Raw genomic sequence first — 13,491 nt, 5'->3', positions numbered from 1 at the left:
GCACAACGTTCTACAAAGATAATGTTAAAATGCAATTAGGAACTTCGTCAATAAGGACTTGTTTCACACTATAGGATAATACTTCCTGCGCCAGACTATGAGCAGCACTATTGAGATTTGGTCTAACATGTTTAACCTTCTAGTTTTGCAGACAATTAAGCAATCTCATCGCCTCCTCCATAAGATGACCGTAATGGCTCCAATTTCTCCCATCTTTATTAAGAGTGAGGGAGTCACCCTCCATAACCACCATGTGAAACCCAATTCCTGACTCAACTTAATGGCCCTTAATGCCGTTGCTGCCTTCGCAATATCCGGCTCAACGATATAGTCTTTTGGCGCTACCAAAGTCGCCAACACCTCTTCATTATCATCTCTAACAACCACACCGATACCCATCTTCCTTCTACTCTTATCTATAGCTGTATCCTAATTTATTTTAACAAATCCGTTCTAGGAGCTTCCCATCGAACATCATTTGTAATCAGTCTCTCTATTAGGCCATCTTTCCAAGAGTTAACTAATTTGAAAGCCTCAAGAGACAACGCAGCACACCCGATTACACTGGACGGTGGACTAACCTTATTAATTATATTCTTCATTATTTTACTAATAATCAATTTATATAAAATATTATAATAAAAACCATAATATTTCAAGCATTCGCCAAGGCTAATACATATTACATGCATAGTTGATAGGTAAAATTCAATTGATATTAACAAAGAAAAACTACAAAAATTGTGATTTAAAAGTAAAAGAGTTACTACTATAATTATAATTTTCCTTTTATTAGAGTTTTGAGCACTACGTGTAGCTGCAGCCTTATCCTACCGAGCAAGCGCTCGCTCTGCTCTGAGGTCTCATTGTCTCAACCGTTGCGACTGAAGATTTTTTATGCTAAAAAATTGAATAAAGCGAACAATGGTGACGATGCTACTCTCATCGCTAGCTCAATCTTCTTTGTGCTATCGTTTCCCCGCTTCACCCAAACCGTATTCGGCGAAAACCTCGGCGAAACAAAGCCGTGCCCTTGCTCTCCACCGGTTCTCGCCGCGCCGCCAGTCCATTTCCAGGAGAGCGCCGCGCTCAGTCTGCTTTTTCAGCGCCGACGAAAAATCTAAAGCCGAGCTTCAGGAAAAGGTACGCTTCTAAAGCTCCGAAGTTCGAATGGCTAGCAATCTATTTAAGCAAAATGAGAGAGTTCAAATGAATTTGTTAGGTGTAGATGAGTCTCAAAGGAAACCTAAACAAATTTCTGTACGCGAATTGTATTTCAGAAAACTGGATTGGACTGGCAAATTTTGAAGCAGTGGGACGTGCCCTGGGAATGGCAAACGGTTTCCTTGACTTCGCTTGCTTGCGGATTAAGGTGTTTGTTTTTCCGATGCCGAAATATTGTTATGTGCTATGAAATTTGTGAAACAGAGTAACAAACTATCTTATGGGGTCTTAATTAAAGAATGTTTTAGCTAAATATGTATATATATATAGTCCAAGATGTTTCTTGGTTTTCAACTTGTGGAGTGAAATTAATGATTTTTTCCCAGGCAGTTTTGTTTTGACAGGGTTGGTAGAGGCAGCGGCTATACCGTATCTAGGACTTCGCATTCAGGAGCTAAGTTTAGACGAGAAGGCTGAGTTACTGTTCTTCGATCAGGGGTATTAGTCACCACGTCCTTTTAGTATTATTTTTTTTTTCTGAGCTCTTTTAGTATTTACACATTGTTTGGCTCTGCTTAAAGAGCTATTTTTGCAAATGTAAAACTTTGCCAGCCCATTTGGGAACCGATCTTTGTATTTGGGTCCAAACACGTAAATTTTACATTCATGTCTGAAAGCTGAAATGTTTCCCGTATCACCTAATTGTGTTGAAAACTGTGTATTTTTCTGCAGAATGTTAACATATTGTCTGTATTTAGAATTCTCTGTTCGATATTTTTTCTTTAGGAAACTTATTTACCTTCTAGATATCAATTGGATGCGATGGATTTCATCCCTATGCTCATATTGTTGGTCTTCTTAGGCTTCATAGACATCTTATTTGGGAACTGTAAAGTCACCCAGTTTCACATGGGATTTAAAAAACTTACAATACTTTTACATGTAAGTTGTTTTTATGCCAATCCATCAGTGTAGTAGATAATCGCCTTTGTTTGTTGTTGTTTTGGCAGCATTACTACTCTAGCTGTACTTGGAATTCTGTATGGCGTGGCCAACACTTTTCAACCACTTCCTGAAGACGTTTTTCGTTATGGTATCAGCCTTTTCAGACTTGCTATTTCTCTATCATTACAAGCGTACAGGTTTACACTTTCTTTTTGTTGATTAGCAATTCTCCCCCAAAAATGTTGACTTGCTCGACTGGGCTGCAAATCCATTAAGTAAATTAAAATTGTCATGAGATAGTGCTTTTTATATGTAACTCAATTGTATGTCTCAATGAGATAATGAATTTTGATGGTCAAATTAGTTCTTGGCAGCTATATGGTTGTCTAATCTATATATTTTGGATCCCTATGCTCAATCGGTTGAAATAATATTTGTTTCAGATTGGAGGGAACCTTTTAGTCTACAGAAAGGGTGGCTCTTGTGGGCAGGGATTGGTCTTGTTGGTGCTGTATCGGCTGTTGCATTGACGGGGGCTGCTACATCCTTTTTTAGTGGCGAGAGTCCACAAAGAGAGGTTTGGAACTGATCTGGAACTTGGTTTTAGTTTCTTTCTTTCATTCTTTTGGTGCAGAGGACCTTGAGCTATTTTACAAAATCAGTAGGTCCAGATATCAAGGAGTAACGTCTACTCTGAAAAATACAATAGACCCCAAACTAACACCTAGAAGGGGTTGAATAGTGTTTACAACCAATAATTGCAATTTTAAGAATCTCACAAATAAAATGATCACAATCCAAACAAAATAAAACACAAATAACACAGATTTTGGTGACAAAAAGAATTTTTTTCAAGAACTCTTAAAAAAAAAAAAAAAAACCACTCCAAGGCTAGCCAAACCCAAAAGAAATTTCACTATAGAAGAGCAATTGTTACAACCGTTCTATACTTCAAAAACATTTGCAATCTAGACACAGGCTTGCAATCCCCTATCTCTTGCCGCAGCGGTTCCAAAACTCTAGCCTTCTTCTATGGAATCTTCTCCATGAACGAATTTGCTCGCTGCAACTCGGAACTCTAGCACACCAATGAACTCACTGATGGTACTCTACCAAACTGGTAGGGGCTGAAGGTTTCTGTGGTTTGAAAGAACTATCTGGGAAATGTTTTTGTCTTTCAATTTAGGCATAGGGAGTTTAGAACTCTCTCCATGGTTATAGAGAAACTGCACTCTTTCTCATAGAAAATCGTGCAGGGCTTATATAGGTAAGGTAAAACATTGGGTTAAATATGGGAAATCGTGTAGAGAAAGCAACACTTGGCGCAAACTCGCTTGAGTGAGGGTTGAGCGAAGTTTCTGTTTGGACGTTTAAACTGGTTCGCTCGAGCAACTGGTGTGCGAGAGATCGAGTGAAGTTTTTGTTTGAGCTTGGGTCCTTGTTCGCCTGAGCGTCAATCTTGCGAAGGATTGAGCAAACTTTCTGATTGAACTTCGAACTTGTTTGCTTGAGCAGAAGTTGAGCGAGAGTCGCGTGAGTCTTCATAAACATGAATTCTTGAACCTTCTTTTGAACTAGACTCAACCCTAACACAACCACAATTAAATACAACCCAAATAACCCATGTTTTGACACTGGGATTTGCCAACATACACATAAACTTAACATACTCCATCCCTGTATCATAACTATTATCAATATGGGCTTTTTCTATGAGCCATTCATCAAATTTTGCAATAAATCCTTTTATGAAATATTGTTCACATTTCCATAATTATGGGCTACCTCTTGTCATTTCTTTGAAGAGAAACATTTATGTTTTGGTGGATTAGATTTTATCCTGTACAACTACTACATTTACTGAAAAACTACTAGGGTAGTTACTCTGGTGATATTCTGAGATATAAATGGATATTTTAGCTTATACAGTTCTCTTGCTTTCTCTATGTAAGGGATCTCTATGTAATCTCTGTAACTTGGTTTCAGACTGATGCTCTAGTTCGCTTGCTTCCACTAATTGGATCTTCAAGCATCAGGTATCTCAAGAAAAAACTTCATAGTTCTGGCTGTTCTGGCTGCATCCATGCCAAACTGTTCGACTTGCCGTCATCAGGAGTTGACTACTTATCAGTTTAATTGGCTGTATTTATTTGTAGCACTGCTTGTTTGGTGGGGATCACTGGTGTCTTTGCTCCACTTCTTGAGGAGACCGTGTTTCGGGGTTTTTTTATGGTGTCCCTAACTAAGTGGTAATATTTCTTTTTGTTCCTAAATATTCAGTTTCCATTTTAATGTTGCATGATATGAAGAATTTTTTTCTTTCAAAACTTAGTGTTTGTGAACTTAAAAGTTTACTCTATGCTTAGCAACATTGATTGTTTCTTCGGACGTTGCTCCCAAAATGACATGACATTTACCAACAAACTCTGAGGTTGAAGAATGTAAAAAATTTTCTTGCCATTTAATGCCAATCATTTCTTAGCCCCCGTGGTTCGCAGGTTTAAACTGAGTTGGTGAAGCCTTGAGCTAGGCGCTTTTTTTTTTTACTATAATTTGGAGATTTTTTCATACAACTGAAGTTGTTGACATATAAGAAGGTCTTGTGAATAAACTCTGGCTCAAATAGCACCTCCTTTCTTATAAAAACTGGAGAGGGTGAGGCTGTGGATTCAAAACCAATTGGGTGCATATATAAACTACCTATTAAAAAAAGTACTAACCTTTTAAAGCCAAAAAAAGAAAAAAAGAAAAAAAGATGCACAACACAGTTCTTAGAAATTGTGAATAAGCTGAAATTTGATAAAAGAGCGATGGAGGAAGTGGGGAAAGTGCTCTGGAATTATGTGGTCAGCATGTTCATCAATAAAAGGGAAACATCTTTTGGAACAAATGTAGGGCCATGAATGCAATCTTTTATGGAACATTTCACTTTCAAGTAACTCTTAGTATGAGAACAGTGGAACATGGATGAGAGGGATAAGTGCCGACACAAGACAGATTGAACCTGATATAATTGCATTTGAAAGCAACTGTACTAATTGAGAACAAGATGAAAGAAGGTTGAGATAGTCATGTTCTGTTTAATAAAGATTAAAGGGTGAAGTAATTTGGTGTGATGTTGACCCTGTTGAAGATGCTACAAGAACTAGGTAAAAAGGCGTAACAATGTGGATCAAGACTGAGGAAGGACATGCTGTAGACAACTGCAGGCATGGCCTCCATAAATTAAAATGAAATAAAAAATTTATGAGATAAATCCCACATTAGGATAAGCTTGACTGTTGTTAGATTGGGTAGTCTAGTAAATACCATTTGTTCTCATGCATTTTCTGCACTTTCTTCCATCCCCTTTTTCCATATAAAATACATTGTCCATCTTTTCTATATCTATAATTGTTCCTTTTATCTCATCAACAAAGCCTTGTGCCCATATGTGTTGAGGGTGATATTGGTTCTGATTGATGTTAGGGAAATTACTTGGGTTTTTACCTGCCAACTTTTAAATGCTCATCTGTTTGTTTCCGTGCTTCTGCTCTTACTTCTACAGGGTACCTACACCAGTAGCTGTCATTATAAGCGCAGCTGTATTTGCACTTGCACATCTCACTCCTGGAGAGTTTCCCCAGCTGTTTGTGCTAGGTAACATGTTTACCCTGTAAATACATTCAAAAGAAGAATAAATGTGGTCAAGATCTACACGTTTTAAGTTTCCTTGATCAGATTGTAAAATATGAAAGGTTTTAGAATATTGAACTTATTTCTCTCTATTAGACATCAAATTTGTCCATCTACTTCCTAGAACCAACAGTACCTCGTGATCCCTGCAGGGACTACTTTGGGACTTTCATATGCCCAAACCCGTAATCTTCTAACACCCATCACAATACATGGTTTTTGGAACTCGGGAGTTATATTGCTTCTTACCTTTCTTCAGGTAAGTGTTTTGTTATGTGGTATGTACGTTTGCTTAATATGCCCGTCCACTGTTATTCTCTTACTCTGTAGCTCGAGGACAACCAAGCATAGATGTATTATCTATCTCGTTGGTGTTAGTTTTGTCTCAAGTGCTAAAACTTCTTCTCTGGGTGCAGCTTCAAGGTTATGACATCAAGGAATTGCTGCAAGCAACAACATAGGGGTTTTTATTGAAAACCAGAGCTTGTGCGGGCTGCACTCTAGGCTTATTTACCATGGGACCATACAGGTTTTCGCAACCCCACCCCCCCCCCCACTCTGTTTCCCCACACCTTTTTCTTTTCTCTGTTCTTTGTTGTACAGGTGATTAAGAGTAGGAAAACAAGTGATGCAAGTGAATATATGCAAACAAATTGGTTAGTCAATTATCTGCCACTGAGGCTAAGAGAACAACATAAACATCGATCTTTTTAGCAGAATTGTGCAAGTTGACTTATCACTAACTTATTTCATCATTTGTTACTTCATAATGGGTTTATGTTTATTTATTTCTCAAGCTGATAACTTTATACAAACACGTAGCTTTTTGGTCTTTCTAATCAGTGTCGGAATTTATGGCTCACGTAATTAGCGCAGCATCCTTCCAATGGAAGCTATCTGATTTAGATGCGACATTATTATTTGTAGATCTGTGTTGTATTAATTAAACGTGTTACTAACCAGTCAACTCTGTTCCTCAACCAGCCAAGATCAGAAAGCGTGACTGTAGCTCAGTTGGTGAAAGTTAATGATAGTGGCCGAGTGCTATGGTATAGAAATCAGAGGGCACGAGAAATTTTACAATGGGATGCTTAGAAATCCCTAATATTGATCAAGCCCAGATTCGATGGAATTGCTCTGGCTATTGAAGTAGGGAAAAATTTTCAGCGATGTGCTGTAATTGAAGTCAAATTGAAGGCATATGCTAGCGATGTGCTGTAACAATTGACCACTCCGTGTCATAGCATGTGAAGTGCCTCCAGAGATGAGCTCACATAAATGTGATATATGCGGGAGGCAAATAAAAGGGATCGAACTTGTTATAAAATAAACTAATCCATTTGATATACAAAAAATAAAAAATTAAAAAATATAAAAATATAAAAATATAAAAAATAAAAAATAAAAAATTACCCAATCTAGTGCTTAAGTGTCAGAAATTGTTGGATGGGGATCGTCTACAATCCTCTACCCAAAAAGCAGAGGCCATGATTTATTTATTTTTAATTGTTTTTGTAAGGCTTGCCACTATGGGATGATACAATGAGTTGGAAGAAATTCTTTTAACTCAATCTTTAAAAGTGTCATGTGTCGTGTTTGATCATATACTTCAACCTGTGAAAAATATGTTTATTTTTTTATTTTTTTTTATTTTTTTCAATGTTATTAAAAATCATGTGAGAAACACATGCTAAAGGGCACGCACCACTTTTGAGACTAGGTTGAATAAAACTTTTTGAACTCAATTTAGAGAAAATTTTTGTTCGGATGAGATTCAATTAATATTTTGTCTCAATAAATTGGTGTTAGGCCAAAGATGATTTTATCAATGGTGGTCAAATGATAGTTGTCTTCTTTATAGAGGAGGAGGAAGTTTGAGATTGAAAGTTTATGATTTGTGAGGATTTAGGGGATAAGCTGATTGAGTATTTTTCTATCCATGGCCAGGAAAAAAATCCGAAGAGGATAAAGGGGTTAAGATATGAAAATAAAATACAAAAAAAATAGTAGTAATGAGCGTAACCATACTAATGCTCACTATGGTTAAGTTTTGATCTTATCAAGTAGAGTATTTGCCAGAGTGAGAAGTAGGACGGTAGCAAATTGTGGCAGAGAAGATGTGTCAAAATAGCTTCATTCGACAAGCACGGTGAAGATTGGGACTTGTGGAACCAGTAGGTATTATTTTTGAACCAAAACGTACAAGACCTACAACTACTTGAATTTTAAGGGAAAAAAAAAATGTGTTAGTGATTTCCAGACACTACCCTAGATAAGGTCACGAAAAATGGGCTATGATTTTATCTTAAAGGGAGAGGCTTACATACAGTCCTTTTAAACTACCGCAATCTGCGGTAGTTTAAAAGGACTGCTCAGATCTTCTTAAGGGTAACTTTAACCCTTTAACTCAAAACTGTGGTGCTTCTCTTAAAAAAATAAAAAATAAATTGACGGCAAAGAAGATGCCTGTTAAGTACTTCCCAGCCAAACGTTATCTCTCTTCTCTAAAGGTAGAAAACCCAAAAATTTTTTAATCAACGCCGGCCCTACTGAAGACTCCAAAAGCCATGACGTTGGACTCTTTCTTTCCAACTACAGAGGTAGTCAATCACTCTCCTGACAGGTTAGTATTTGTTGTCATGTTGTGTATAATTTTCTTCATTTTAGAATTTTTTTATGAGATGTATTTTATTATTATTTTTTTTTTTACAAAAGAATTTTTTTTTTTTTTTTTCCCGTGTCATATATATACGTTCTACAAAAGATTCATTTACTTTTTCCTATGGAAGGGTTGTATTTGTTTTTTTTTTTTTTTTTTTTACCAGAGATTCAGTATTTGGGTGAAAGATTTTGTCGATTTTGGGCTTTTCTACCCATAGCACACCAGAGAACAGAGAGACAGAACTCACAGAAGTTTTGGGGAAGAGGGAGATAACGTTTGGCTGAGGAGTACTTAACGGGCATCTTCCTTGCCGTCAATTTTTTTTTTTTATAAAAAAAATCACTGCAGTTTTGGGTTAAAATTTCCTTTAGAAGATTTGAGCGGTCCTTTCAAACTACCGCAGATTGCGGTAGTTTAGAAGAACTGTATGTAAGCCTCTCCCTATCTTAAAATGTTAAAGTACAATAAAAAGATAACCAAGGAGTAGAAGTAAAAGAGAAAAACAGAAATTTAAAGTGATTCAGCTTTAAGAGGCTTACGTTCAGTACTGCACTAATGCCCATTAGGTTTACATTTTGATATTATTAACTTGAATATATATATATATAATGTTTACAAGATCTTATTTAATTATAGAGCAAAATGAGTTAAATCATACAATCTTAAATGCATAATGTTATTCTTCACAAATATTGAATAAAACCCTATATATGGATTCTAACAATTCACAAATAACAAAAAAGAAAAAAAAAATTCACAAATAACATATGTATATGTATATTCTCTTTCTTTTCATCAAATAACAAAAAAAAAAAAAAAAAAATTCACAAATAACATATGTATATGTATATTCTCTTTCTTTTCATGAGGCCATGAGCTATGAGGATAACGTACGTGGCATGCACCCACGTCACTGGTTTCGATTTAAATTGGGGTAGGTCTACAATTGATCCGCCATACATAGATTGCAGAGTGTATTAGGCATGCACCTATACATGCATGTTAATAATTCAGAGATTAATGTATTCACGCGGAAAGAGGCATAGATGCTTGAGCTTGAAGAGTTTGACTCATATTTTAACTTTGTTTACACGCTTGGGTGGCAAACCCTAGGTCAAGGAACAGACACAAAGGGTTCCAACCGAGGGCTAGATTTGGGGAGTTTCACTGATTTTCTAGTCCCAAGTTTGGCATTTGACTCACTGAACTTGCCTCATTAACTTCATGGTACTAATTGGCTTTCGCTTGCTATCCAAGCACTAGACATGGTTAGCAAAGTTTAGTATCAAAATTTGGACCTAATTAATTAATTAATTAAATTTAAGGACAATGAAGGAAATTCAAATTGTATTAACTTGGTTTTACTAAAAGCAAGAAAATTGAGGAATTCTATACTTGGGTTTTCGGAAGCCCACACTAAATCACATAATTTGACTTATGCATGCACTGTAAATGACCCAAAAACCCACGTCTCCTTTTCAACAACACTTCACTCATAGTCATAACGTCTATATGACTATATGCATGGGTGCCAAATTATATATATATATATACACACGTCTCTCTAGGGTTCGTTCTAGAAAGAGTTCGATGGCTTCATAGAGACAGCCTTCTTGCGCCAGAAATGATCATCATGTGGCACATGGACAACGACTAGACCAACACTAGACCACAAAAATACAGTACGACCATTGTTGGCTTCAAATCTCAAGAGAGTTGGTGTCTTCATGTTCATATATATAAACTAATTGATTAAACTTACCTGCTCTTTCTTAAACTCAACTTGTTTTTTCCTTAATTTGTTTCTTGATGATTTATTAATGCTTGTTTGCTTTTAGCTAGGTTCCATTCCATCTTAAAAATGCATGTGGTGAATGGCATTTGTAATAAGAAAAAAGAAAGAAAGAAAAAGAAAAATGTTTGGTTTCCATTTCTTGTTTATCTTCATATAAGATATAGGTAAATTTACTATTAAATTTGTAAGACCCACATATGGATTCCGCATAAATGTATAAGAGAACGAAACCTAACTCATCTCATCAAAGTTTTAAGTCAAATCCCTTCAGAGATTCAAACGGTATTCTCATATGTTCCCAATCAAAACTCTAATTAAGTTAAATGCTAACCACTATATAATGGATATATATATACCACCGATTTAAATTCTCTTTATGTCAACACCTACTCCTCTTTTAACACTGAACCCAGTTTGGTGAGTATAGAAATATGACTATAAAAAAAAAAAAAAAACACATCGAACTTGCTCTTAGAATTTCTTTTTTAAAGGAAGAAATTGCCGAACTCACAAAGCTCAAGAGCAAAAATGTCAAGTGGATGATGAGAAAACCATTTTAGCAGCAGCCAATTATAAGAGGGCCAAGAATACCCAGAAAGTCAATTATTTTACTTGGAAATTTTTTGACAACTCCGAAAGATAGGCGGGGATCCTTCCAAGTGGGTCAAACAAGAACTTTAACTATGTTCTAATAAAGGTAAGTGGTCCCTTTTACCCTTTAGACTTCATCACACGTTCGTTTGGTGTATCTGCACATTTGACACAATATATATATATTGATTCGATCTGACAAAGTCAGTGGAATAGAAGCTCTGGGGAATGGAATAGAAACGGGATTTTCGGATTCTGAGAAACTTGAAACATTAATATAATCCTAAGTGGTGACACAGGAATTTGAGGTTGAATATAAATTTGATCAATTATGTGTTGGAGGTTGGTTCGGGTCTACGTTTCTATATAATAGTTCAAAGATAGACGACCATATAAAATTACTTTCTTGGAGGTCTACTTTGTCTTCATCTGTGGTGGATATAGCACAACTTTGATGAAATTAATATGATAAATGGGAAATTAAACACCGATCCATAATCCCCAGAAACCTTAGATTTTGGTGGTTTATTGAGATTCCACGACTTGGATTAAACAAACCCCAAATGAGAAATTAGAGTCACTATCAAAATTAATCCATTTTTCTTGACTTAGGGTTTCTTGGTAAGAGCTAATTTGTCATTAGCTTCTCTGTGAGCCAACGCGATCCTCGCAAAACACACTACTACTTTAATATCACCAGAAAAGGCGGCTGATCCTTCGGAGGCAGACCCCTTCTCAGGAAGCATATAATGGCTTCAAACTAAGTGAGCTTAGCCAAGTTGGTTTCTTTGTGTTCATTTCCTGTTAGGGTTTGCTCTGCACACAGTTGGGAAACTATCTTTTCCATCTGTTTCTGACCATTTTCAGTTTTGGTTCAAAGGGAAAATTTGTTATACGAAAACTCTTAATTATTCCATATATTGCTTCTTTAGTCTCCATCTTTTCGTTAGGGTTTTCAAAAAGAAGAGACTGCAGGAAGATATGGATGAGAGAAGTGATGCTGATAAACTTGATGAAGTGTTGCTACCAGGGTTTCGATTTCACCCAACTGATGAGGAGCTTGTTGGGTTTTATTTGAAGAGAAAGATCCAGCACCGACCTCTCTCTATCGAGCTCATCAAGCAGCTTGATATCTATAAATATGATCCATGGGATCTTCCAAGTAAGATAAACTAAAACTCCTTTGCTTAATCTGCTAGCTACTCATTACTCTGTTTATTCTGTTCTCTATAATAATTTTTGGTGTCAACTTTTTGGCATGTAGAGTTGGCCACCACCGGAGAAAAAGAGTGGTATTTCTATTGCCCTAGGGACAGGAAGTACAGAAACAGTGCGCGGCCTAACCGGGTGACCGGAGCAGGGTTTTGGAAAGCCACGGGAACTGACAGGCCGATTTACTCCTCTGAAGGCTCCAAGTGCATTGGCTTGAAGAAATCCCTTGTTTTCTACAAAGGTAGAGCTGCCAAAGGGGTCAAAACTGACTGGATGATGCATGAGTTTCGGTTACCTTCACTCTCCGACTCAACACCGCCAAAGAGATTCCTCGACAAAACCATTCCTGCCAACGTAAGCGTCTTCAAACTCCTTGACAAATTACCACCTATCTGAAAAGTTTCATATGATCATAGAAAATAAAGTCTAAAGTTGGATCGATTCAAACTTAGTGTTAATGATATATCAACAACATCTGCAGAATACAAGTAAACAGAAACTGTGTGGAGTTTGTTATCTTGACAGTAAAGGTTGTTGATATATTGTTAATACTTTGGACTTCTGATTCTAATACCATGATAAATCACTATTTATTTCAAAAGTTTAAACTAACAAAAAGAATAAACTTAATCATTAATTTAATTAATACTTTCGTATATTTATTTAAATCTTTGCATGTTTGAATTATATGGTTGCAGGACTTGTGGGCAATATGCAGGATATTCAAGAAAGCTAATTCCACAACCCAAAGAGCCCTCTCCCACTCTTGGGTCTCTCCACTACCAGAAACTAACACAAATGATCACATGCTAGCCAAAGGATCACAGTGTACTCAATTCAGTTCTCAACAAACCAGCTGCTCGCCCATTCAGTTCTCTATTAACAATGACATGATCTCTGCATTTTCTCCCCTAGATTTTGCATCATACAAATCCTTAAACCAAATAGTTGATAAATCCCCTCAACTCCCCATCTCGAGTACTACTGGAGACCTACCCTCAAGCTTCTTTTTTTCTCCTCTAGAAACTTCAATGCCGGCTAAATGCACAGTTGATCTTTCTTCCATGCTGTTAAACATGCCATCTTCAATGCTTGGAGATTTTGGAACCAAGGCCACTGCTGACAGCATAGATCACTATGGTGGAGTACCACAAGAACATAATTGCAATGGCTTCTCAATCAACTTACTTCAAGATCACATGCAAGGTGAGCATGCCAACGGCTTGATCATGAAGAATCCTAATCTAATGCATAGTACAGATGAGCAGTGGGAGACCGTCCGATCCATTGGATTTCCGTTCAGTTTGCCTTCCAATGCCGATGCTTGGAAGCCGAACTTAGTGTGGGATTCTTCACCATGTCCTAGTGAATTGTCAACAAGTTTTTCGACGACCAAGAGCTATACTTAAGTCAAAGTCATTGTTTAATTTCTAGCTTTTAGACGTTA

At 36.7% G+C, this 13,491-nt stretch overlaps 2 protein-coding genes across 2 annotated transcripts; both read left to right on the top strand.

Annotated features, from left to right (window-relative positions):
* The first annotated feature begins 832 nt into the window (after positions 1 to 832).
* On the top strand, positions 833 to 6,333 carry LOC132179778 (uncharacterized). Its single transcript, XM_059592548.1, has 10 exons — positions 833 to 1,143; positions 1,281 to 1,372; positions 1,555 to 1,662; positions 2,175 to 2,257; positions 2,553 to 2,686; positions 4,096 to 4,145; positions 4,266 to 4,358; positions 5,657 to 5,748; positions 5,937 to 6,043; positions 6,201 to 6,333. The coding sequence occupies exons 1-10, from the start codon at positions 925 to 927 to the stop codon at positions 6,243 to 6,245; spliced, it is 1,023 nt and encodes a 340-aa protein (XP_059448531.1). The 5' UTR covers positions 833 to 924; the 3' UTR covers positions 6,246 to 6,333.
* A 5,480-nt stretch (positions 6,334 to 11,813) lies between these two features.
* LOC132180024 (protein FEZ-like) lies at positions 11,814 to 13,453 on the top strand. The gene is made up of 3 exons (XM_059592864.1): positions 11,814 to 11,994; positions 12,097 to 12,398; positions 12,743 to 13,453. Exons 1-3 carry the CDS (start codon positions 11,814 to 11,816, stop codon positions 13,451 to 13,453), a joined length of 1,194 nt encoding a protein of 397 aa, XP_059448847.1.
* Positions 13,454 to 13,491: the final 38 nt, after the last annotated feature.

The sequence above is a fragment of the Corylus avellana genome, chromosome ca4 (assembly GCF_901000735.1).
Source record: "Corylus avellana chromosome ca4, CavTom2PMs-1.0".
In the NCBI taxonomy this organism is placed as follows: domain Eukaryota; kingdom Viridiplantae; phylum Streptophyta; class Magnoliopsida; order Fagales; family Betulaceae; genus Corylus; species Corylus avellana.
Note: the sequence above shows the minus strand (reverse complement) of the source record. Positions and strands in the feature narration are given on the sequence as shown.